The sequence below is a fragment of the Elaeis guineensis genome, chromosome 2, assembly GCF_000442705.2.
Source record: "Elaeis guineensis isolate ETL-2024a chromosome 2, EG11, whole genome shotgun sequence".
Classification (NCBI taxonomy): domain Eukaryota; kingdom Viridiplantae; phylum Streptophyta; class Magnoliopsida; order Arecales; family Arecaceae; genus Elaeis; species Elaeis guineensis.
This window is the reverse complement of record NC_025994.2, coordinates 107,998,042-108,025,611: the sequence shown is the minus strand read 5'-3', so window position 1 is coordinate 108,025,611 and position 27,570 is coordinate 107,998,042. Positions and strand designations below refer to the sequence as shown.

Genomic DNA, 27,570 nt, shown 5'->3' with positions numbered 1-27,570 from the left:
AAAAGTTTTTTTTTTTTTGGTGGGGGGGGGGGGGGGGGGGTGGGGTAAGGAAAAGAAACGTTGGTTGACGATGAGAAAATGAGGAAAACTATTCTCAGCTCAATCCCTGTAATGGTATCTCACAAACATTCATTCAAGGAGTGTGCTGTTACAATATATTTGAGTTAGCACTGAATTTTACATTCTTAACTGCGAAAACAATCCTGAAAATGGTTAAAAACATCTTCATCAATCGATCTAAGCTTGTATCTGAATATCTTCCTGCTTTCATGTTTCATCATGACAAACTAAAAAGGAAAGGAGGGGCGAAAGAAGAGATGTGGTACAAAACCATTCGTGTAGAACCATCATAATGTGGTGCCTACTTAAATCTTGTTCTCTTTCTATGCTAACATAAGTAAAAGAAAGGCCGCCGCCGCCGCCGCCTGCATGAGAAGTACCCACCAAAATCCAGCGATGGAAGAATTTGAGAGCCCAAACGAAGCCATGAAACTGGACTTCTGATTTGGGTTTTTATCACTCAGCTTGTTTCCGGAATCAAGATTAGATATGGGAACGTCATGTTGATGCTTGCACTGTGCCACCCCAACAGGGACATGCCCTCTGGGTTTCATCCTATAACAAAGACTTGGGTTGTCAAATGAGGCGAACCTCCTCCCCATCCTCTGATAGAACTCTGCAGAAAACCCAAGCTCTCCTGTCAAGTTATTCCCGTTCAGATAGAGAGCATTGAGGCAAGGCAATGCTGCAAACTTCGGGGAGACACTGCCTGAAAGATTGTTAGAACTCAGATCAAGGTATCTTAGTTTCCCTATTTCTGTAATGGATTCTGGAATTTCTCCCGTTAAGTTCATGTTAGAAAGGTTCAAGGTGGTGAGATTCCTCATATTCTCCCACCTAAATTCCATGAGATTCCCACCCACTGGGTTGTTGGAGAGAAGCAAATCTTGGAGTGAGGTTATGCCTTGAAAAGACTGAGACAAACCACCAGATAAGTTGTTGTTCCTGAGGTCTAGAATAGTGAGATTCTTCAGCTTCTCAACCTCTCCTGGAAGCTTGCCATTTAAGTTGTTATAGCTCAAGTCAAGCTTTAGGAGTGAGTTCATATTGCCAAGCGAAGGAGGAAGAGGACCAGCTAGAGAGTTCGTGCTGAGGTCTAAGATTAGAAGGTCAACTAAGTTGTCGCCTAGAGAAGCCGGAATTGGACCAGATAACTGGTTACATGCAAGCGAGAGCCTTCTCAGGTGGACCAAGTTGCCTAGCTCCTGAGGCAGCTCCCCGGTCAAGGAGTTCTCCACCAGCACTAGAGATTGAAGATTTATAAGCAGACTGAGACCTGCGGGGATGGCTCCGGTGAGGCCTTGATTTGATCGAAATTCCAAGGTTTCCAAGTTCCCAGCTAGCTTTTGCCAATTCTGCGATGGGATCGTGGCAGGTTGGCGAATAGAAGAAGAGAAGCAGTTGAAGAAAGAGAGGCTTCTCAGATGCCTGAGCTCAAACAGGTATGCAGTGAACCTTGCATCCTGGGAGCATGCCAGAGAGTTGTCAAAAACCGGTCCAATGTTTAGGACGGTGATGTACCACAATCCTTCAAATAGGTCGCATAAAACTCCCTGCATTTGGAACTTCAAGAGATTAGGGAGTAATCCAGTAGTAGACTTGACGTAATTATGTGTAATTGTAAATTATTATAGCAATTGCTAGCTCCTCTCTCATTCTGAACATTCGAATGTAATCAAGATGCATTGTTTTATATACACTTGAGGCACATGGTTAAGATCAAGCACTCTCCACTGATTCTTTTTTTGATTATACACTCTCCACTGATTCAAATGTGAAGAATTAAGCTTTGGTAGGATATGTTGGGTGGGAGTAATACCAAGGAAAGATTTTATGTGTTCGATAGGTTTCTAGATTCAGACTTCATGGTCGAGATATGCCCAAGAATAACGAAACGAAAAGAAGCATGAGGAGTAACTGAGGGAAAAGGCATAAAAATATTATTTATTCTTCAATACATAAAAGACCTGGATAGTAATCGGGAGAATGTATTTGGAAACACGATGCACTTTGGAGGCTTGGCCCCGGATATGGATCAACATGATGAAAGATTCCTAAGTTTCACCGGAAATAGATAAGAAAGGGTTCTCATTTATTTCTTCACTTTATGACATCAAAAGATGGCTAAAATTAGACGTTAATTCCATTGTAGTAACTATTCTATATATGCCTTCCATCAAAAAAAAAAAGAAGTAACCGTTCTATGCAGAGAAATATAAACAAGTTAAAACTAAAGCATGGTAAATAGAAAAACAATAAGATTTCTAGAAAAGGATCCTTCCATAATGTGTGCAGTTACGACCTGTATAGGTGTCCATCCGCAAGGATCCGGATAAAGTCCTGAACCATTCCACCATTCGCCAACAAATGCTTGAATAACCAAGTACAGAGCTTCTTGCTCTGTTTGCTCCATTGGAGCCGTGATAACTTCCGATGCAGAGAAAACATAGGAGGAGAAGAAAAAGAGTTGAAGCAGGAAAAGAGCTTGGATGGCAGTGTATCTTCTCATTGTAAATTGAACGGAGAAGAACCTAGGCAGAAGAAGAGGAATATATGACAGAAGTGAGCTAGGCTCTTTGAAATGACAGGAGATTCAAGAGTAAAAAGTTTTCAACGCAAACATGAGTGTGAGAGAAATGGCTTCTTCCAGTGTATTTCTTCTAAAACAGATGAGTTTGGAGCTGAAGAGGACCAACATGATAAATAAGTAGCCTGTGTGTGTGCGTGTGAGAGAGAGAGAGAGAGAGAGAGAGAGAGAGAGAGAGAGCGAAAGTAGGGAATGATTAATAAGGATATAGTGCGATCTTTTCATGTGTCTGAACCAATATAGTTCACGGATTTGACGGTCGAGATTAAGCATAGCTTTCCATGCAAATGAGCTCTCTCGTAAGGTAACATCCATGCAAATGAGCTCTCTCGTAAGGTAACATCCAATAAATTTACACTTGCAGAAAGTTAATCCACATTCCCTGAAAAAGCTTGAGCTCATGGGAAACAAATGGGATTCTTTAACATCTCTTTTAGTTTCTATCAGTATTTGGATTCACAAAGAGAAAATACTAGTGGACTCAAGATTTTAGAAAGGAACAAAGGCCCACTGCAACACAGCTTTCATCCCACTAATCTAGAAAGGAGAGACCTGCACAAAAAAAAAAAAAATTCAAAAGCAGAGAATCCAATTTCCTCAGAAACAAAAGCAAAGAATCCAAGGATCGGTCCTCTCCGTCCACACTTCAGCTACCACAGATCACGGAAGTTAATGTTGGAATAAGAGGAATGGTAGAAAAAAACTTTCCCATGACTGATCAAAAGATTACAGACCATCCCAAAAGAGAGAACGGATAAGAACTGAAAATATGGTGGCAGATTTCCACAGTTCACAAGAAAGTTGGTGGCAGGGGTTGTTAATGGAAAAATCAGAGACATTGAAAAGAGGTGTCAGAGTCTTGGAGAGAATCTAAAGTTGGTTTTTATTGGAGGCTTTCAGCGGTGCACAAGACGGGGAAATTAAGAAAGTGACGTGAAACAAGGATGGATGAATAGCTGCAAAACGTGTAGGCGGCAACTAGCAAGAACTTTAGGTAGCCTGCCTGAGCCTGTTATGTGTAAATGCTCTGTGTGGTGCACTTTTGACAGTTGGATTTTTTTTTTTCCTCTGTCTAATTTCGTCGGTTTCTGAGAGCTTCGATGTGGCGTGATATAATGGGCCTTCTAGAGAATCTTATTCCTTCAACTTTGGAAGAGACGTGGGGATGAACGTAGGAGGATTGAAAGAATGGAGCTAGGATTTTATCTTGACAGTGTAAAGACTCATGTAAATATATATTTAATTCTATATCGATGTTCACTGGGATAATTTTGAATATTTATATAGAATTAAAAAATTCAAATAATATCTTCCAACTAATTTTTTTGAATAAGATACTGAATTATTACTAATGGTATCAAAGCAGATCCATTCAATAACTTATGTGGACTCGAAATACTATAGCATGGTTCATTGAGCTAATCATGCGCCGATCATAGTATTTATGAATAATTTTGTATGAATTTGGACTTTTAATCTGTCAAGAACACCAAGACTTAAAACAAGAGAGAGTATATAAAAACTCATATGAACATATACTTAGTCACATACTGATTATGCACCAGAAGATTTTGAGTATAGTTACAAAGAATCCAAATAATATTCCAACTAATTTTTTTAGATGAGATTGTGGATTGTTACAGAAGGGTACCATTTCTCTCGTATGCGTGTCTCTCGTATGCAATTGCACGCTTCTGCAGCCAAAGGAACGCAAGCCTGTTCAATGTTCATGTTCCCTTTTTAATGCCTTTGCTTACGGTACCTCCACCCTTTTTTCTTTTCATTGAGAACTTTGTTGTGACAATATAAAGAGGTGTCTAGGAATGTATACAGGGACAGCAGTGACTAAATTAAACAGCTCTTCTTCTTTAAAGCGAGTTCCACATTGAACACACCAGGCACATGTCTTAAATTCCTGCTGCATGTAGACAATCTAGAAGTAATTACAACACTAACAACAACAACAATAATACTTCACTTCCCGGTAACTACAACAAAATTCCCAAGCAGGCATAAGCATAAGAGAGATCACATATCTAATCTGCAGCATTGAACTGTAGACACTATTCTCATCCTTTATTGTAGTGTTCACACACAAAATGAAGTTGATATTTCAAATGCAGGCTTTAATGAGAATGTTATGGAAGAAGTACTAATTACGGCAAGTGCTTGTTGTCTTCTCTAGAGGAATATATGCTCGTACAAATTTAATGAGAAAAGAAAAACATAACTTAAGAATCGTTAAAAAGGAAAGCTTTATTTGCTCAGAAATTTATAAAATTTTGTAACTGAGAAGCAAGTTTACTTAAATTGTTAAGTCAAGAATTAAACTCAAATGGGACCTTTATGATGATTAAGTATCTGCCTGTATAAAATTCATTTGTGACTTGAGCATGGGTAGTATTGTCATAGTCTAATTGTTTGGAGCTGACAAGCAAAAGATTGATAAGCTTGTTTTGGAATCAATTGGAAGGGACTAACTACATTTGTTAATGGTGGGTAGCCAGCACCTTGCTATGTGCAAAGTGTCATAAACAGTATAACAGAAATTCCAATTCAATCCAGGATGACCTTTTCTCCGCAAGAAAAAGGAAATGTCAGAGGGCTCGTGGAGATAATGGCAAATGCCTATTTCAAGACAAGTTTGGATAGGCTAGCCAAATAGCAGGTTAGTTTCTTTTTGGTAGAAAAATGGCAGATTAGTTGGTCTGTATTGTTGTAGAGAAATTGACAGAGCTCTACTTGGTGCTAGTCTTACTTCCCTTGGCCAACCATGTAAGAATAACTCTAGGCCATCATGATCAACTTCAGTTCTCCAAAATCTAAATTCCAATGAAATAGTTCCACTTCATAATTAATACTTCAATCATGCACTTATCACTTCATTTTTTTTTATCATGCACTACATTATATTTTATATATTTTAACATGAATATAATATACTTTAAGGATCTATTCTTTTATGGATAAATACTTGTGTTCTCACGCTTTTCAAAATGCATAAATTACTTTTCCATAGATAGCATTTATCTATGAAATCGAGAAAAATCTTACCCATATAGGTGGCTAAATCATTTTTCCATCAATCAAAAAATAATCTTTTTAATTCATTCCTAATATACCCTTAACCTTATCATAATATAATATTTATATAATATATTATAATATATTATTATAATATAATATACTATATTATATTTTAATATAGTATAATATTATATTATATTATAATATATTATATATTATAACAATATAATACTATATCATATAATATATTATTATATATAATAATATATTATAATATAATATACTATAACATATTATAATAATATATAATCATATAATAATGTACTATACATATTAATATTACAATATATTATAATATAATAATATAATATATTATTATTATTATATTATAATATAATAATATAACAATATATTATATTATATTATGTTAGTATATAGTATTAAATAAATATTATATATTATATATATTATATATAATAATTTTGTTATAATACTATAAAAATTATTATATATAATATATAATATTTATTTAATACTATATATTAATATAATATATTATTATATATAATAATATTATATAATATATTTTAGATTATATTATATTATTATATAATAATATTTATATAATAAAAGATATTATAGAAAAATGGATAGATCTTAGCAACTTATTCAGAAAAATAGTGATGCAAAAAAATATGAATAATAAATTTTCGAGCTAATTTTTCATGCATAAAAGAATATAGATAAATTATTTTTCTATCTAAATATTATCTGAAAAATATTTATCCAGATTTCTGAATAAATTTTTTACCCTCAAAAGAATGGACACTAAAAAGCAGACAGATATACACATTTAAAAACCTCTAAAGAATTTCCATTCCCTCCATCCTATCACTAAATACCATTCACATCATGTTTTATTAAATAATATGTGCACATAAAGACATGCTTATCTATTGATGTACATGTGTATTGTTAGATCCATGTATACATGCAAAAATAATCTCATAAGAAAATCATCTACAATCAAGTAAAATTATTTAGAGGCTCGATCTATCTAACAATATAGGTTGAGTACATCACTTGCAGATTATTTAAAAAGATATAGCATAGATATAAGGATTTTAGACTTTCCATTGCACAATTCTTTTAGTATATTCCATGTGATTGATTATTCATGTATTCATATCCCTTGCATCATCTAGTGCAGTAAAATATTCTTATGAAGTTAAAAAGAACATTAATGCCTAGCTGATTGATACAAAGGGACAGGAAATTTCAGTTTAGAGACTTTCTCATCCAAGACAAGCAGTAGTGGATGTATGTAACAAAATGTGAATTAACCCCACAAAAAAATAAAAAAAAAAAAATATTATGCTTATATATATTATACACACATACTAGTAAAAAAGTCAAAATTGACCTCATTAATTTTATAAATTGACCCCCTCTCTCATGTAAAATTTTAAAAAAGCAAAGGATAAAAAAGAAGGCATAAAAAGAATAATTATAACCTACATCCTCTCTTTTTAATGACTCACATGTCTTACTCTCTCTCTCCCCCTCTCGAACACCACTTTGACCTCTCTCTCTTTCTTTTTCTTTCTTTATTAATTATTTCTTTATCTATCTTTTAATACCCCACCCTAATCTCATTCGTCTACCTCTTATATTTAAACCCCACATCAATTTATTTTTTATACCTTACAAGAACCACATCAAAATATGAAAAGAATAATTATGGCATACATTCTTTCTCTTTAATGACTCACATATCCTATCTCTTTCTCCTTCTCTCATGCCACTTTGATCTTTCTCCCCTTCTCTCTTATTATTTCTCTTTTTTTATTCATTACTTCTTTATTTATTTTTTAATACTCCACCCCAATCCCATGGTGCCCATCCGTCGCACCCCTTACATTTAAATCCTACGTCAATTTATTTTTTATACTCTAATCAATCCAAATGCAATAGAAAACGATATGTTCTTCTTGTTTTTCATCTCAATCTAAATTAGATGTCTCTTTTAGCTTCTTTTTTTGGTAATACTTTTTAAGTTTTTTTTTTCTGTCTTCTTTTTTTTTTTACTCATATCAAACATATATGATTAGAATAATTTTTGATAAGCCATTATAATTTTAATATTTAATAATATTTGAGATTTTACTATGATGATCCTTTATAATATTTTATCATAAAAGATATTTAAATATTGTACATTATCATTTTTTTATATACTTTGTTATTTTTAAAAAATAATATTTTATTATTATTTTCTTCTTTCTTCCTCTGCAGCTCCTCCACTTTTTTTACTGTACTAATCTCATAAAGCAAAATTTCTGAATCCGCCAATGAAGACAAGGACCATAGAGTCTGAGAATGAAAGCATTGTCATTAGCAAGCTTTGTTACTAAAGTCTGAGCAAAAATTACTATCCATGGATGCATACTTTAGCATTAATGATGACCAAAAAGATATATTTCACAAAATATATATTTTCTCTTTAAAAAATTTTAAAAATAACCAAAATCAGTAAGAAAATATTTATGCAACGAGGCTTATAGCTCGAATTTTCTCCATCCATTTTAGAAATCCCTACCAGAAAATTCAAATGCTATGTAAGATGTAAATTGGAAATGTTTAAGCTATATGATTTTTTACTGGATTCATCATGCAAATCCTTACAAGAAAATTAAAGTGCCATGTGACAAGCAGAAAAGCTGACATACATCTTAGAAAACCCAATTGGAAATGAGCAGACAAACTCCAAATATAATTGCCTTAACAGAAATTACAAAGCTGTAAATTTACCCCTCTTATCCATCCCAGAATTTCCTGCAAGAAAATATTAAATGTCATTCACAATAGATCAGATGATTCTTACATAATTAACAACTTCAGTCACCTCTGTTCATACTGTAGCATGATGTTTATTGCTTGGAAGCTTTTAGAATTTGAATCACAGATATAAGAGAATAACCAAGTTGAAGGCACATAGAACTCCTAAAACAGGGAAAAAAAAAACCATGAAAGTGAAGCTAAATAGACCCCTAAAATTGCAAAAGAAATCATGGTAAAATTTTTAAAAACTGTTTTTGCTGTGACCTGTAAAAAGAAATCATCAAATTCCTACAAGAGTGAAAAACAAACGAAGCGGAAAAAGGCAATATGCAACCTAAAATGCAGAACTGATGGGTTAAGAAGAAATTTGATTAATATCACAAGAGTCAGATCATAAAACCTAGATCTTATATAAACTTACAGACTCGTCTACCCAAAGGTATGTCTTCAACACAAACTTCAAACTCTGAACCATCAGGATTACTAACAAATTAGAAAGCACATCTAATGCTTAAAGCTATCCACAGATATACCACCAACCAAATCTTGTTGTTTACTTTAGAGCAAATTAGCAAAGATTCTTGCATATATTTTAAGAAAGACTAATGGAAACCCTAACTTGCGATACCATTATAATATATAAATGATGATAAGAAAGGCATCAAGTCACATGAAAACATCAGTAAATGTGAAAATATCATGTTGAAAATACCCCGTCTCAAGAACAGCATTTGCAAGAGAGCAAATAAGCATTTCTATGTTGCTGAAAAAATGAAAGAAATATCACATGGTAAAAGAGATAAACAAAAAAAATCTGCAAGAGGATACTGAAGAAGGAAAGATCAAAAACCATGTGAGATATTTGTGGCAGCCATTAGCTTATTGCCTGAATTCTCTCCATCTAGTTTAGAAATCCCTACAAGAAAATTCAAATGCTATGTAAGACGTAAATGGTGTATGAGTAAAGCCAGATCATTTTTTACTTGATTCATCTTGGAAAACCTTACAAGAAAATTCAAATGCCATGCGACAAGCAGACAGACTGAAATACATCTCACTCAGAAAACCCAATTGGAAATGAGTAGACAAGCTCCACATATAATTGCCTCCAAAGAACATACAAGGTTGTAAATTTGTTTCTCTTAGCCATCTCAGAGTTTCCTGCAAGAAAATATTAAATGAATTTACAATAAATCGGATGATTTATACAAGATGAGTAACTTCAGTCACCTCTGTCCATCCTGCAGCATGGGCTTTACCGCTTGAAGGAATATAGAATTCTAAAACAACAAAAAATATCAGAGAAAGTGAGGATAAATAGGAACCCTACCCCACGCCCCCACCTTCCACCCCCCAATGCCACCAACCATCAACTAAAAGAAGAAGGGGAAGAAGAAGAAGAAAGCAGAATAGCATATGACTACATCACACTGGTTTGCACAAGATACATTCAGTATAAGCAAAGAAAACTGAAAAACTCAGCCATAGAAGAACAGTTACTCTTCGAGAATGGCTGTTTGAGGAAATATATGCTCACAAACTTGATACCATAAAATAGCAAAGTGCCAGGGGAAAAAAGAGGCACCATTGTCCTCCGGAATCCCTGCATAAACATTGACAAGAGTATAAAAACTTGGAAATTACCATTGATCTTGCCATGCAAAAGAATAAGATAAATTGTACAACCTAATACATCGGAAGTGCAAAAGATACACAATCATTATTCACAATCTTCAAGAGACCACAAATATTCATGTGAAAAACCCCAGATCCATCTTGAACTGAAAAAAGTTGAATCAGACCCTGCTAAAAGATTGCTCCAACAGATCAGTCAATGCCGGAAGACAATCAAAAAATAAGTGTGAAAATGGCATACAGAAAACATCCCTTCTCAAGAACAGCATTTGCAACTCTATAGAGCAAATAAGCATTTCTATGTTGCCGAAAACATGAAAGAAACATCACACGGTAAATAAAGAGTCAGATAATCAAAACTCAAAAGAATGTCTGCAAGAGGATACTGGAGAAGGAAAGATCAAACCATGGAAGACACTTGTGGTGACAATTACCTTATAGCTTGAATTCTCCCCATCCATATTAGAAATCCCTGCAAGAAAATTCAATGCTATGTAGCTGTAAACAGGGTATGAGTAAAGCTAGTTGATTTTTCACTTGATTCATCCTACCAATCCTCACAAGAAAACAAAAATGCCATGTGACAAGCAGGTAAGCTGAAATACATCTCAGAAAACCTAATTTGAAATAAGCAGACAAGCTCCACAGATAATTGCCTTAACAGAAATTACAAGGTTGTAAATTTATTTCTCTTAGCCATCTCAGAATTTCCTGCAAGAAAGTATTAAATGTCATTTATAATAGATCAGAACATTTTTACAAGATTAACAACTTCAGTCACCTCTGTTCATCCTGTAGCATAATCTTTATTGCTTTGAATCGATTAGAATATGAATCACAGTAATCAGAAAATAATCAAGTGTAAATAGACTCCTAAAACAGTAATTTAAAAAAAAAAATCATGAAAGTGAAGGTGAATATAACCCTAAAATTGCAAAAAAATAAAATTAAATTAAAATCATGGTAAAATTTTTAAAAGCTGATTTTTGCTGTGACCTGCAAATAGAAGTCATTAATTTCTAGAAGAGTAAAAAAACAAACAAATCAAAAAAGGTAGTGGGCAACTTAAAATGCAGACTGATATATGGGTTAGGAAGAAATTTGATTAATATCATAAGAGTAAGATCACAAACACTAAATCTCATAAAAGCTTACAGACTCATTTACCAGATGTCTTCAGCAACCGAAAAGCTCCAGAACCACAAACTTCAAACACTGAACCATCAAAAACTATTAAGAAACTAGAAAACATATCTAATGCTTAAAGTTATCCACGGATATATCAAACACCAAACCTTGTCGTTACTTTAGAGAAAAGTAGCAAAGATTCTTGTATTATATCTTAGAAATATCTAATGAAAACCCTGACTTGCAATACCATTACAACAAATAAATAAATAATGGTAAGAAAGGCATCAAGTCACATGAAAAAAAATCAGTAAGTGTGAAAACATCATATAGAAAACACTCCATCTCAAGAACAGCATTTGCAACTCTACAGAGCAAATAAGCATTTCTGTGTTGCTGAAAAAATGACAGAAATATCACATAGTAAATAAGGAGTCAGATAATCAAAAGAATATCTGCAAAAGGACATTGAAAAAGGAAAGATCAAAAACCATGTGAGGCACTTGTGGCAACGATTAGCTTATAACTTGAATTCTCTCGATCCATTTCAGAAATCCCTACAAACAAATAAATAAATAAATGCTGTGCAAGATGTAAACAGGGTATGAATAAAGCCAGATAATTTTTTACTCAATTCATCGTAGAAATCCTTGCAAGAAAATTAAAATGCTATATGACACAAGCAGACATGCTGAAATATGTCTCAGAAAACCCAATTGGAAATGAGCAGACAAGCTTCACATATAATTGCCTTAACAGAAACACCAAGGTTGTAAATTTATTTCTCTTAGCCATCTCAAATGATTCTTACAATATTAGTAACTTCGGTCACCTCTGTTCATCCTGTAGCATGATGTTTTTTGCTTGGAACCTATTAGAATTTATATGAAACAGTTATAACAAAAAAGCAACTTGATGGCAAATAGACTCCTAAAACAACAAAAACTATCATGAATGTGAAGGTAAATAGCCACCCCCCCGCCCACAACCCGGAAAAAAAAAAAAATTCTACACAACCAACCAACCAACCATCCAAAAGAAAAAGATGATGAAGAAAAAGAAAAAAGCAGAACAGCATTAGACTATGTAATGCTCGATTGCCCAAGATAGATTCAGTATAAGCAAAGCAAACTGGAAAACTCTGCTACAGACGAATAGTTATTCTTCAAGATTACCACTCGTAAAGCTGTTTGAGGAAATATATAATCAAAAAAACTTGATATACCATAAAATATAGCAAAGTTTCAGGAAAGCAAGATGTGCCATCGTCCCCCAGAATCTCCACATGAACATTGACAGGAGTATGAAGACTTGGAAATTACCACTGATCTTGCCATACAAAAAAATAAAAAATACTGCAAAACATAATATGCCCGAAGAGCAATAGATACACAATCATAATTCATAATCTTCAAGAGACCACAAATATTCATGTGAACAACCCCAGATCCATCTTGAACTGAAATAGCTGAGGCCCTGCTAAAAGATTGCTCCAATGGATCAGCATTGCTGAAGACAATCCAAAAATCTGTGTGAAAATAACATATAGAAAACACCCCTCAGCAGAAAAGTTATCTCTGTTAGCCATCTCAGAACCTCCTGCAAGAAAATATTAAATACCATTTATAATAGATCAGATGATTCTCACAAGATTAACAACTTCACTCACCTTTGTTCATCCTGTAGCATGATGTTTATTGCTTGGAACCTATTAGAATATGTACCACAGTTATAAGAAAATAAACAAGCTGAGAAAGCAGATAGACTCCTAAAACAACAAAAAATTTCAACTGCCAACCAACATTCAAATGAAAGTACACTCCTTAAAATGCTGATTTATGCTGTGACCTGAAAATAGAAATCATCAATTTATAGAAGAGTGAAAAACAAGCAAAGCAAAAAAGGCAACAGGCAACCTACAATGCAGAACCGATACATGGGTTAGGAAGAAATTTGATTAATATCCATAAGCTTGATCTTATTTAAACTTACTGATCTTTTACCAAAAGAGAGGTCTTCAGCAACCAAAAAGTTCCAAGAACCACAAACTGCAAACACCGAACCATCAAGGATTACTAACAAATTAGAAAACATATTTAATGCTTAAAGCTATCCATAGATGCATCAAAAAACCAAACCTTGTTGTTTACTTTACAGCAAAGTAGCAAAGTTTCTTGTATCATATTTTAAACATATCTAATGGAAAACCCTGATTGCAAGTTGCAATACCATTGTAACATATAAATAATGGTAAGAAAGGCATCAAGTCACATGAAAAATTTTGACAATACCTACCAATTGGAACACAAACTGTAAGAGCTAGTGTCGTAAAATGAGAGGAGTAAATGGTTAGGAAAAAAAAAAGCAGAGAGATTAGCCTCACAGAAAGCACCCATAAAAGCACAAAACTAATATATCAACGACAGTAGCCAGATCAGTGTCCTTCATGTACATATACTTGCATTGATAAAAGTTCTCCACAAGGCTTTGTGGATTGCAAGACTACATTTTCCATCAGCAAAGCAACTCACTCAGGTAGAAAGAAATTCACCAACCAAAAAAAGGAAAGGACTTAGCTTTTTCAATCATTGAAAAAAAATCATAAACTTTCAGCTGCATCTCATGTCACAGGCAAACTGAAGATGGCCAACCTAAATAGAAAAATGGAACTAAGAACTAACCATTTATGAGACTTCAAAAAATTATAATATATCACAGACTCAACAAACCACAAAATAACAAATTGCAAGTAAAGCAAAAAAGGGTACCATCATACTCCAAAATCACCTCTTGGAGATAAAGTATATTATGGGACCTTCAAAACTACCACGGATCATGCCTTTGAAGAGAAAATAATATTTCATGAACCAACTATACTGTAGCATCCAAACTAATAGCAGAACAAAAGATAGACCCATCATAATCTTTGGAGACCACAAAAAGCATGCATGTAGAAATGCCAGATCCATCTAGACTAAGGAAAAGCAGCTCTGCTGAAAAAAACTGTTCCAATAGCTCAGTCTCTAGAAAGAGAAGACAATGAAAATTCAATTAGTGTGAAAACATTCAACAGTTAACCTTTCATCACCAACATTAGCTCTAACTCTTCAGAGAAAAAATTACTGAACAACATAAAACTCAGATCAAAATGATAGCAAACATGACTTTCACCCTCAATGAATATCTACAAAAAGCTATATAAATATTGGACAACTCTCCTAATCTCTGTTGTTAGAATCGTACGAGTCACGAGTCGACTCTTACAATTCGAGACGAGTCAAGGTTTGGCCGAGTCGAACTGCAATGGCGAATCGGAAATGGGGAAGTATCGTATCTGAATCGATGAATCATTGACTGAATTGTGCGAATCGCCGAATCATCCGATACCTTCAAGTCGCAAATGCTAAATTTATAGAATCCCAAATCTTGTTGTTCATTATTTTTGGAAGTTGAAGAGTCCAAATTTTTGCAAATTTGGCTTTCAAAATGGTTCATAGAAGGAAATCAAACCAATTTCTAGCCTTTTCAACCTCTATTTCTCCTTCTCTCTCATCTGTTCTTCAATATATCTCTCTATCGATGCGTGCGACTATTTCTCCAAGCTTCGAAGGCTTCGACGACAAGAAGAAGACATCTTCCTCTTTGTGCGTGTCCCCCATTGCTCTCTTTATCTCTCTTCACCGTTCCTCTTCCTCAAGAGAAAGCTTCAAAGCCTCTGGTAGGCGATAGCTTGTTTCCTTCGCCGTCGCGCTCTCTCTCTCTCTTATCTCAATTTTGAGGAAGCTTTGAAGCCCCTATTTCATTTACTTCTCTCTCTCTCTTCGACTGAGAGAGATGAGTAGATTGTGGAGTGCTAAAAGATAAAGGCCGAAGCACAAGCTACTTAACCGGTACCGTTCGGATCCCTATTTCTTCTATTTGGGCTTCCTTGATTTCTTTTTTTTTAATAATTAACAGTTCTTATTTTTTTAACAAAAATATCATTATATATTTTTTTATTTTTATAATGCAAATTTTGCTTTTATGCTAATTCCTATCATTTTATAAAAAAAACTGAATTGGTTACCGAATCTTATGATTCGAGTCACGATTCAAGTCGCAATTCCAGTCAAGGCATGGGCAATCCACGAGTCGAATCCCGCTTTGACAACTATGCTCCTAATACAAAATATAAACCCTGGCAATTAGATTCTAATGGCACATGGCAAAATAGAACTGCAAAGGTCAACTAAAATATACAATCTTTAAACTGCTACCTGTCAAGTTTCTGGAAGTATATGACATCTCACAGGCTTCATATTCTGTGACAATTGAAGCTGCTACAACTACCAAAAACAATTGGGCCAGCTAAAAGAGCAAATGATAATATCAATTTCCCGTAATCTCTATGGATTCTGCATCAACTTGAACCAAAACAATCAAAACAAAAAAAAAAGAAAAAGAAAAACACTACTAAAATGATCTTCAATAAACCAATCAGTACATGGTTAAAAAGACTAAAAGTTTAATGAGTAAACACATCAAAAGGGAAACACCCTCACATCAGTTACACAGAAGAAATTAGGATTTCCACATTGCTGAATAACATTAAGAAAAATAAAGATAAAAAGTAAAAGAAAAACCCATAATAGACATATAAAATCAATTTGACTGCTCTCAGAAAAAAAAAATCCCCTTTCACATCATCTATAGGCATCAACTGCATAGGATCCGTGCCCCAAAATTAAAAAACAAAAAATGCACACCCAGTCACTTGGTAAATACAACAATACTTGACCAACAATAACACCAACTTCTCAAAATTACCATTATCAGGCTACTTGAAAGAGTACAATCTATCATGAACATAAGACATCACAAAATCCCTGATTGCCGATAAAGCAAAGGACCAGTGCCATCATAATCTCTAATACCTGTAGATCATAAACACATCTATAAAAACCCCATCCACCACAAATTGAAGGAAAAAAATCTTATTAAAAGATTAATATAAAAGATCACCCATTACAACAGATAAGATAACTAAAATCCAATATGTGCAAAAAAAAAAAAATCAGTGGAAAAAAAGCCAATCAAGAACATCGGCAACCAAAGCATGCAGTGACACACTAGCACATAATTCAATTATCAGATGCCCCTGAAGGAGGATCCAACATGACGTGACATAATGATAAAATTATAATACATTACAGAAAATGACTTTTGACAAAAAAACTGCGAGGGACTGGATCCATAAATTATGGTAACTCCAGTAATCAGAAATCTAGTGATATATAAGCACAGTGTGACATTCAATCCACTTAATACATATATAAATATATATGTATAAAGAAAAAACAGGGCATTTATTAAATATCCATTTATAATTTTTGCTCCCACTACCCACCATCTTGATATATCCCCCAAAAAAATCATGAATAATCTGGCAAACTCGAAATAAAAGAGCAGAATGATTGTCACAAGGTCACAGCTTCAGTGGTCCATATCCTTCTACATGGTCAATTCAAAATTGGAAAAAAAAAAAAAAGAAAAAAAATACTAGGCAATTCTTCCAAGAATATAGCTTCATTTACTTCTTTTCCATCTCAGAAGCCCCAACAAGAAAGTATCACAGGTCAGTATTCCACTCAAAAATCCCTCAGAGATAATCTAGCATATGTGAACTAAATAATTGACCTGTACAAATGAAAAAATCCAGATGATGCTTACACAGTTGTAGCTCCCTGCCTCATTATAGATCTCTATAGGAAGAGACTGAATACCACATGATATACAGATTGATATAAAAGGACTACAGAATCAGGAATTTTTTGTTCATGGACTTATCTCTATAATCTCAAAAATCCATAGAAGATAAAGATCCAGCATCACATAACTAGAGCTAAATAAATTATAACACTAATGACTACATCTGAAAGAGATAGTATATGATGCAGACGTCCTAGCTGATCGATACTCGGATTCAAGGGACAGGACCCGAAAGGGTCGAAAAATCTAGTTGACCGCATCCTGATTCAGCCGATTCAACGCTGCCGAGCTAGAACGGCCATAACTTTCTCATCCAGCGTCAGAACCACTATTATGGCCCCATTCCGGAAAGCTCTTTCCGAGCTCTATGAGGCTGGCCGCTTCACCGCCACTTCAAATTTCAGAGCCTAATTCAATCATCTGACAGATCAACGGAAGCGCGCAAGAATCCTAATCTGACATGGAGTCTAGTTTTGATTTATTCTTTGTTTTATTTTGTTTCAAATTCCTTCTTTTAGTTGAATCAGAACTTTTAGTCTATAAATAAAGCCCCCTGGCCAACATTGTAATCAGTTTATTCAAGTTATTAAATTAAAATTACGGAGAAGAGAGTTTTCTCTTACTTTTGCCGTTTTTCTTTCTTTCATGCATCTTTTTCTCTCTTCCATCGAAATGTGGCCGTAGGCTACGTCAGTTAGTATCAGAGCCCAGTAGATCCGTGGCGGAGTTTCTTCCCTGCGGTGCAAATGGCGGGTGGTGATCGCAAGAAGAACCAACCTGTGAATCAAGCGGCAGCCCACGATGAAATCACAAACGAAAACGGGACCTGATGTTGGAGTGCGAAGATTTGAGACAGGTGACGGATCTAACTGCGTATCTTATGCAGTTAGAAACTCAGGATGCAAGACCTGAGGCAGAACCTGATGATCGTAGATCTGAAAGGGAGCTTTCAGATTTTGAAAACCCCTTTCACAGTGATCTTCCCACATGCCGACAAGAAGGTCATGGTGAATTGTTCGAGCGATCAACCCGTTGGTTTGATTTCATAAAAGTAGATCTATCTGAATATTCAGATGATCTGCAAACGGAGGTATTCCTTAATTGGCTGGATCAGATCGAACGCATCTTTGAGCACAAAGAGATGCCTAATGATAAAAAGGTAAATCTTATTGCCTTAAAATTGATAGATCGAGCTTCTGCATGGTGGCAATAGTTGAAGAAAACCAAGAAGCACAGGGGCAAATCAAAAATTCAGGAGTGGGAGAAGATAAAGAAGGCATTGAGGGAGCAATTTTTACCCTTCAACTACATGCAGTCCTTGTACCAACGCCTATAAAACCCACGACAAGGTCCTAAATCCGTGGATGATTATATGGAAAAGTTTTACCTACTCGTGGCTAGGAACGACCTAGCGAAGAATGAGGAACAAATGATGGCGAGATACCTGAGGGGACTACGACAGCAAATTCAGGATGCTTTGAGGTTCCACACTCTATGGACCGTCAAAAGGTGTACCACCATGCTGTTGTTGCTGAGTAGTTGCGGTGCAGACCTATATCCAAATCTGATCCACCCCAACGAAGCAGTCAAGCGACGGAAAACCAGGGGGGTGTACGACCCAATACTACTAACCCTCATGTTCATATTGCAAATACAAGATCTTCAAATCCAACCCCGATTGAATCATCAAATCTGCGGTGTTACAATTGCGATGAGATTGGACACACGCGGAACAATTGTAAAAAGCCCGTTGGACGATCAGAAAAGCAGCTATTAATTGAAGAAGAACCATCTGAGGACGATCAAGAAACTATCTATGATGAAGGAAACGAGGATGATTCCATGCTATATGGAGATAGAGACAAGGCTCTAGTAGTTCGAAAGAGCCTGCTTGCTCCAAAGAAGAAAAAAAATTGGAGGTGGACAAATATTTTCCATACCTATTGTACCATTGCAAAAAAGATCTACAAAATGATCATCGATGGCGGTAGCTGCGAGAACGTCATCTCCCAAGAAGCCATCACAAAACTAAACCTATCAACAAAAAAACATCCTCGACCCTACAAGCTATCATGCTTCAGAAAAGGGAGCAAAGTCGTTGTCGATAGTCACTACCTTGTATCTTTTTTCATCAGACAAAAATACTTCGACAGCGTATGATGTGACGTCGTAGCCATAGATGCCTGTCATCTACTCCTGGAGAGGCCGTGGCAATATGACCGTAATACTACACATGATGGATGCCGAAACACCTACACATTCTAAAAGAATAATCAAAAGATCACCTTAGTACCGATGAAGGAAGAAGATCTATCCAAACCGAAATCAGAGATCAGCATAAATCTTCCGACAAAACATGCCTATCTAAAGGAGGCAATGGAGGCCGACTACCTATTAGCAGTCATGGAAAAAGACGAGCTGACTGAGCGAGACACCCCACCTCTGGTACATCCTATCCTTCGAGAGTTCTCTGATGTTTTTTCTAAAGAATTGCCCACAGGACTACCCCCTGAACGAGATATTCAACATCACATTTTGTTTCAGGTTCGAGCTTACCGAATAAACCAGCTTATCGCATGAGTCCTGCTGAACAGTTGCAGCAACAGGTACAAGAGTTGCTGGACAAAGGCTACATCAGACCGAGCATGAGTCCGTGCACAATACCTGCCTTGCTGGATCCAAAGGACGGATCGTGGCGCATGTGCATAGACAGCAGAGCCATCAATTGAATCACCATCAAGTACCAATTTCCAATTCTGAGGCTAGACGACATACTTGATCAACTTGCTGGAGCCAAGATATTCATCAAGATTGACCTGAAAAGTGACTACCATCAATTGCGGATTCGACTTGGAGACAAGTGGAAAACAACCTTCAAAATGAGGGAGGACTTGTACGAATGGTTGATGATGCCGTTCGGATTTTCCAACACGTTGAGCACCTTCATAAAGCTGATAAACCACGTACTGCAGCCATTTATCAGTAAATTTATCATGATTTATTTTGATGATATCCTTATCTACAGTCCTACTTTGGAAGCTCACCTGCAACACCTTAAAAAAGTTTTTAGTACCTTGCGAAGAGATATTATTTGCTAACACCAAGAAGTGCAGCTTCATGGTGAATAGTCTAACATTTTTGGGCTATATCGTCTCTTCTGAGGGACTATGAGTAGATCCATCCAAGGTGCAAGCCATCCAAAATTAGCCAAATCCAAGGAACATCACTGAAGTATGGAGTTTTCATAGTTTGACATCCTATTGCAGATTCATCCGAAGATTTAGCTCCATCATGTCTCCCATGACAGACTGCATGAAAGGGAGGCCTTTCCAATGGACCCCTGAAGCACAGACTGCCTTCGAAACAATCAAAGCAAAAATTGCATCTACAGATATTTTCTTTACCAGATTTTTCCAAGATCTTCGAGATGGAATGTGAAGCCTCTTCTACAGGCTTTGGTGTTCTTAACCAAAAGAGGCGACCTATTTGCTTCCACAGTGAAAAGTTATTAGGATCCAAGCTGAATTATTCAACTTACGATGTGAAATTCTAGGCGGTGATCAGCATGCTACAACGGTGGCATCATTACCTGGTCCAGAGGGAATTCATCTTATACATCGATCATGAAGCCTTGAAGTACATCAATGGTCAAGAGAAGCTAAGTTGCAAGCACGTCAAGTGGATGAATTATTTGCAGGAGTTTCACTTTGTTCTGAAGCATAAATTCGGTGCTCAAAATCGAGTGGCGGATGCGATAAGCAGAACAGCCAAGCTGCTGGGAGTTCTTTGCATGGAGGTGATCAGGTTTGATATCCTGAAGGACCTCTACGCCAGTGATCCAGACTTTGACCGAATTTTACAGGAGGTACATTCTCATGATCGAGTTGATTTCCAATTACATGATGGTTTTTGTTTCCAGATGTGCCGCTCTGTATTTCCGATTGTTCTTTGCAGGAAAAGATTATATAAGAGCTTCATAATGAAGGCCACCTTGGTAGAGACAAGACCCTCACGCTGATCCATAGCAAATATTATGGGCCAAAATTAAAGCGTGACGTGATTAGATTTGTGGAACGTTGTCGGATTTGCCAAGTATCAAAAGGGACGGCAACGAATGCTGGATTATACACTCCTTTACCTGTTCCAAATCATCCATGGGAGGAGATCAGTATGGACTTCGTATTAGAACTACCTGTGACCCAGAGGCGGTGTGATTCCATGTTAGTTGTAGTAGATCGATTTTTGAAGATGGCTCACTTCATCACCTGTCGCAAGACCATGGATGCCTCAAATGTTGCTCAGCCATTTTTCAAGAAAATTGTGCATCTCCATGGAGTGCCTAAATCCATTACATCAAACCGAGAAAAAATTTATAAGCCACTTCTGGAGGAGCCAGTGGAAAAGATTGGGCACAACCTTACAGTTTAGTTTAGCCTATCATCCTCAGACAGATGGTTAGATCGAGTCGTCAATAGGAGTTTGAAAAATTTATTAAGAAGTCTTGCTGGTAAGCGCCCGAAGTAGTGGGACTTGATCTTGGCGCAGACTGAGTTTGCCTTCAACCATTCAGTGAACCGGACCACAGACTATAGCCTATTTCAGATCGTCTATGAATCGAACCCAAACAGTGTTTTAGACTTAACTCCCATCCCTTCCAGTGGGCGATCCAGTGCGAAAGCTGAAAATTGAGCTGAAGAAGTTCAAGCTATCCATCAGTCAGTCAAACAACAGATTGAATCTAGCAATACCAAATACAAGGAGGCCACGGACAAACATCGAAAGAAGATAACTTTTGAGGCCGACGACTATATGTGAGCTGTTCTGATCAAGGACCAAAATCTAGTGAGAGAATACAACAAGTTGAGCCAACGCAAGATTGATCCCCTCGAGATAATCAAAAAGATCAATGACAATGCCTATCAGTTGAAGCTACCCAAGCCATCTTCGAATATCCAACGTATTCAACGTGAAACATCTAATTCTTTATACAGGTGATTCATCAGATGAGGAAGCTTCAAACTCGAGGACAAGTTCTTTTTAGCCTGGAGAGGATGACGCATACATTTTGACTAATTGGTATCTGTATTCGAGGGACAGGATCCGAAAGGATCGAAAAATTTAGTTGACTGCATCCTGATTCAGCCGATTCGACACTGTCGAGTTAGAACGACCATAACTTTCTCATCCAATGTCAGAATTGTTATTATGACTCCATTTCGAAAAGCTTTTTTCAAGCTTTACAAGACTGGCGCTTTGCTGCCACTGCAAATTTCGAAGCCTAATTCAATCATCTAACAGGTCAACCGGAGTGCGCAAGAGTCCTAGTCCGACATAGGAGTTTAGTTTTGATTTATTCTTTGTTTTGTTTCGAATTTCTTTTTTTGGTTGAATCAAAATTTTTAGTCCATAAATAAGGCCCCCTAACCAACATTGTAATCAGTTTATTTGAATTATTAAATTAAAATTCCAAAAAAGAGAGTTTCCTCTTCCTTTTGTTGTTTTTCTTTGTTTCGTGCGTCTTTTTCTCCCTTCCATCAAAACGTAGCCCTAGGCTGCATCAGTATACCATTGCAAGAATAATATCATGCTCTACAATATAATAATTAATATTTTTTTATTACTAGTAAATCTGCAAATGAAAGCCACATTACAGAAAAAAAGGCTACTTACTATATGGCGTATCATTTATTTTGTTATATTAACCATTAATAAATTAGATCAAATTATCGAAGCTAAATGTGTCTACAAAGAAACACATGCATAAACCCCCTAAAGTAGAATAGGTATGACTGTTATCTTTAACTAAGCGAGATAAAACATATATATGCCCCAAAAAACTTTTCTAACTGAAAAAGATATATGTTGAAAATACAAAAAAAAAAAGGTACAAGAATAGTGAAAATTGAAATAAGACAGAACAAGGAAGACAAATGAAGCACACAAAAAGCAGATAAGATGTATAAAACTCAAAAAAAGAAAATATAATATAAAAAAAGGTAAAAAGTGAAACCCAAAACAAATACAGATATGCAAAGAAAGAAAAAGAAAGCAGAACATAAGTCATAATTTAGTTAACAAGAAAAGGAAAATAAAGAACAGAATTTGCAACAAAAAAAAAAAACAACTGCATTGTAGAAGAACAAAGACAAAGATTACCAAATAGAAGACATTTAAAAAATATGTATAGAACTGATTTTGTGAAATATGAAAAGAGTCAATAATAAACAACATATGTAAATTAGAAAAAATGGAACATAGGAATACAAAACAGGACATACAAGGAAAGAACACATGATTATTAGTTTATAAAAAAGAAGATACAAAGGTGAAAAAAGAAAAAGAAAAAAAAAAGGAAAACTGAACATATGAAGATGAAAAATAAAAAACATAAAGAAAATATGTAAATGAATATTCAAACAGATACATGAATACAAATAAATAAAAGCAGACAAATTAACAAACAAAAATTGAGAAAGTGAACTAAAAAAACATAAATATGAATATGAATAGCAAAATGAACACTTACATAATAAAAACAAATAGATTGAAAAAAATGATACACAAAAATAAAATAAAATGAAATTCTAAACAGACATGCAAACCTGGATATATAAAAACACACCACCAAACCACCAACAGGATAACAAAAAATCAAAATAAAGTAAAAAAATATTGAACATATGGAAACGGATAAGAAAACAGATAATAAAAATGAAAGACAATAGACTAAAAAAGAAAATTTAATATGACAAAGCCAATGTAAAGATGGAATGTAGACAGAAAACATAAAATAGATATGAAAATATATAACTGAATTTGAACGAAATAAAATAAATTAAAACTTCAAACAAATATACAACATATAAAATCATATTATAGAATGCATAATGATGCTAATAAAAATAAAAATAAAATTAAAAACATAGAGACCAAAATTGAATTGTGGAAGCAGTTATAAAGATGGAAATTAAATAATAGTCAAAACAGAATAGAAAGAAAATATAAAACTGAAATGACAAAAAAAAAAAAAAGAATAATCTGGAAGTCCAGACAAACATACAAAACCGATATACAAAAAAAAAATTACAAAACAGATGCAAATGAATTAACATAAACTAAAAATATATATTATCCAATCAAAAATATCAAGAACTTAATATAAATATATGAAAAAGGACTAAATAAGAAAATAGAACATTGAACTTACAAAACAGATAGTTAATAAAAAGAATGACAGAAAATAAAATATCAATCTGAAAAGATAAATAGACAAAAATTCCCAGCAAATACAATAAAATATCAGAAAAAAAATATTAAAAATGAATCAAACAAAACCTAGGAATGAAAAAGTAAAAAATGAGAATGGAATTAGATAACTGAAAGAGATAAAATAAACATAAAAATGCCAAACTATCTTCCACAGGAAAAATGAATAGAAAATAAAAATAATATAGTATGCCAATGAAAAATATACTATTTTTAACAGTAAAATAAAATGAAACTCCAAACATATATCTAAAACCATAGTACAATTACATATTAAAAACAAAATAAAATAAACTCAAAATTAAATAACAAACAAACTGATGACAAACAGTTAACAATTTTTTTTAAAAAAAAATCAGGAAAAAAAAAAAAGAAAAGTGAATTTGCAGAAGTGAATTTACAAAGGAACAACACAAACCAACAAAATAAATGATAAGAAGAAGAAATCATTAGACAACATATTCAGGGGAAAAACAGAGCTCAAGACATAAATCAAGACAAAACAAAAATAGAAATGGTAATCAAGCATCACAAAATGTATTAAACAATATAAATGGGAGATCTTGATGCTAATCAGTCAAGTAGGGCGGTAGAAGAGTGCCTATTCAAAAGATCCTGATTAGCATTTTCTAGACGTGCAGAGAGCTATAGCTATTGATCAAATAACCCAATGTATTACTCCTCACACGAATATGTGCATTTCATGAGCTGAGTAACATGTCATAAATTATGAGATCACAATAACATACTCCACAACCATGTCATTTCTTTTTAATCAATCACAGGGATCACAAACTGAGTTCAAGTAAAAACTAACCTTTCTGGAATAGCTTTTAAGAAAGAATCTCCTTACTAAAAGCTATTTTTTAATATATATCTATAGATAGGTAGGTAGGTAGATATTTCCTTTCTGAACTTATAAAATCTTTCTCCTTGTCAACATTTAAAAAACATTGTGCACTAGACATCCTCCATCAAAATAATAAACATCAAGACAGCAGGTATAATGATGTAAAAGCAAATAGATACCCATGGGTACCACAAGTATGATGATATAACCTTAAAATAAATCAATATATAAGATATTAGAAGCACGCTTACAACATGCAACAAAGATATGCATAGATTCTGCAACATCAAGAACTGCTAGAGCAAATGAAAAGACAGTTTCACATCCTTCAGTTTCATTAAATAAAACTGTTACTAATTCAAGAGCAAGGCAATGAGAGATTCCTATAGCAGCAAATCATAAATATTCTCTACTAAAGCCCCTAATTTGCCATGTTCAGTGAGATATGCATATCAAATACAAGCACGAAAAAATCATAGATAAATCAAATAATATCTATTCAAATACAGACTCAATAGAACCAATAAAAGAACACCACTCATCCACAGTCATGTAATTTGACAAAATCACATTCAAAGTTTTGAACTATCCTCAAAGACTTTATGTGTACATCAGACAAAGAAAAAGACAAAAGAAACCGCAATAAAAAACTTTATTCACACACAGGCCTGTGGAGGGATTGCAGCATAACTAGACAACGATAATTATAAGGAGACAGCCATTTGAACGTGAATTATGAAGTAACAGTAACAAATAATAACTTCACGTCCATAACATTTCAAACAACTCGATCATTGCAGAACAACACGGCAAATAAATAACATGATCCAAAAACACATTTTTGAACTCCAAATCCAACCCAAGCTGAAATAACAAAAAGAAGTCATGTTCAAAACTCACCCAGTCATCAATGAATAGGGAAGAAAAGATGATCAAAATCCAGAAGTCTTAAAAGACATAAACATCCTTTCAAGAACATCCAAACAAATAATCCAACCGGCAGATCAATGAAGAAAGTAATCCCACATTAAACCCCAAAAGAATATCTGAAAGAGACTACATATCTTTGCAACTCTAACCCTTGCAAAAGGGTTCACTACCGATAGGGAAGTCATAGGAATTCGATCTCTCTAAAAATACAGTCACCATTTGACATGTAAAATCAAAATAAAGCAAATAAATGTTATAAAATCCTATGAATTGTTATCCCTGTCGACTTTAGATATTATTGCCATGGGGGCGGGAATCTAAAATCACGGTCTCAAAAGACATAAATCACCAAAAACTCGAGGGATTTAAACAAACCAAATAACCCAAAAACCAGAGACTATAGATAAGAACCAACTGAGAACAAATAAGAAATCAAGAACCATCTCTAGAATCCAAAGAACCGTGGAACCAAAGTATAAATCAAGAACCACCAGCAGAATCCAAGGAAAAGACAAGAAACTAAGAAACAAGTAATCAAGTAACCAGCAACCATAACAAGAATACATACAAAAATCAAAATTCTTCTCGTCTATTGGCCCTACATACAGGAGTGGAATACTTCTTTCTAAACAATAAAAGCCTAGGTCGTGCTTGAAGTTTCTGGAGCAATCAAGAACCGTCTCCAGAGTCGAAATAACAACAAAACACAACCAGAGATCAAGAAGCGTGACCAAGAATCAAAACTTAAAAAAAAAAAAAGCAAGGAAACAAGAAAGAAACTAATCACATCAAGAACCCACAGAAAAGGCTAGGAAAAGGGGAATGGAGTGCTTGCCTCCTGCCGTCGGCCTCGTATTCTGGCGGTGACAGAGGTCGATAGCAGATTGCTCGCCCCTTGCCGTCGTTCTTGTCCTCTGGCGGTGGCGGATATCGATAGAAGATGGTTTGCCCTTACCGTCGTCCTCGTCTTCCGGCAGTGGGGGAGAATGATAGCAGATCGCTGGCCCCTTTCCGTCGTTCTTGTCTTCTGGAGGCGGTGGAGGACGATAGCAGATGGCATGCCCCTTGCTGTCGTCCTCGTCTTCCGGCAGGCAGGGACGCGAAGAAAAGGGCCAACGCCAGGCTCATCCCCGCTCGCTCGATTGCCGGATTCTGATTGATCGTCGGGAGAGAAACGGGCCGAGAGTGGGAGAGAGGACGAAAAACAGGCGAAGGGGCGTACGCTGCAAGTAGGTGTACCGGCGTGACGCTATAAAGGCGGTTACACTGGATTTCGATTTTTCCTGGGACTTAAATTTTGAAATTCATTTATATACACTGCAAATAGGTGTACATGCGATATCTCCGTATCCCGATATCAAGATTCTTTTTTTTGTTAGTAATATCAAGATTTATTTACGGTCCATAACTTGTTGTAATGGAAACGTCAGCATGCCTGCCAAACACCAACCGAACTGCCTAAACACTCCTTACAATCCAATCTAACCTAATATATCTA

At 35.1% G+C, this 27,570-nt stretch overlaps 2 protein-coding genes across 10 annotated transcripts; both read right to left on the bottom strand.

Annotated features, from left to right (window-relative positions):
• Positions 1-29: 29 nt before the first annotated feature.
• Positions 30-4,437, bottom strand: LOC105047722 (piriformospora indica-insensitive protein 2-like). Of its 2 annotated transcripts, none has more exons than XM_073252607.1 (2): positions 4,299-4,437; positions 30-1,613 (listed from the first exon to the last, which is right to left on the bottom strand). In XM_073252607.1, the coding sequence occupies exons 1-2, from the start codon at positions 4,299-4,301 to the stop codon at positions 384-386; spliced, it is 1,233 nt and encodes a 410-aa protein (XP_073108708.1). In that variant the 5' UTR covers positions 4,302-4,437; the 3' UTR covers positions 30-383. The 2 variants fall into 2 exon arrangements, with proteins under 2 accessions (XP_073108708.1, XP_010925079.1); XM_010926777.4 differs by lacking the exon at positions 4,299-4,437 and adding an exon at positions 2,363-2,753.
• LOC105047701 (uncharacterized) lies at positions 4,164-27,336 on the bottom strand. Of its 8 annotated transcripts, XR_012139059.1 has the most exons (11): positions 26,908-27,323; positions 13,271-13,326; positions 12,948-12,986; positions 10,202-12,877; positions 10,016-10,118; positions 9,746-9,795; positions 9,523-9,676; positions 9,366-9,431; positions 8,580-8,677; positions 8,404-8,509; positions 4,164-4,565 (listed from the first exon to the last, which is right to left on the bottom strand). XR_012139059.1 is itself a non-coding variant. In XM_019846524.3 (9 exons), exons 4-9 carry the CDS (start codon positions 10,101-10,103, stop codon positions 4,555-4,557), a joined length of 393 nt encoding a protein of 130 aa, XP_019702083.1. In that variant the 5' UTR covers positions 10,104-10,118; positions 10,202-12,877; positions 12,948-13,326; positions 26,908-27,336; the 3' UTR covers positions 4,164-4,554. The 8 variants fall into 8 exon arrangements, 2 of the variants coding, with proteins under 2 accessions (XP_019702083.1, XP_019702085.1); XR_012139054.1 differs by having other exon boundaries at positions 12,948-13,326; positions 26,908-27,335; XR_012139055.1 differs by having other exon boundaries at positions 8,486-8,509; positions 12,948-13,326; positions 26,908-27,335.
• Positions 27,337-27,570: the final 234 nt, after the last annotated feature.

Bases quoted from the DNA above. Each gene is read 5' to 3' on its own strand.
- LOC105047722 (XM_010926777.4), bottom strand. From the start codon at position 2,569: ATGAGAAGATACACTGCCATCCAAGCTCTTTTCCTGCTTCAACTCTTT. The intron at 1,614-2,362 runs GTCGTAACTGCA...TTCCAAATGCAG, and splicing joins GCGGATGGACACCTATACAG to GGAGTTTTATGCGACCTATT.
- LOC105047701 (XM_019846524.3), bottom strand. From the start codon at position 10,103: ATGGTGCCTCTTTTTTCCCCTGGCACTTTGCTATTTTATGGTATCAAG. The intron at 9,432-9,522 runs GTAAGGTTTTCC...ATTTTCTTGTAG, and splicing joins CATGGCATTTGAATTTTCTT to GGATTTCTAAACTAGATGGA. The intron at 8,510-9,365 runs GTTTTTGATCTT...ATTTTCTTGCAG, and splicing joins TGCCACAAATATCTCACATG to GAAATTCTGGGATGGATAAG.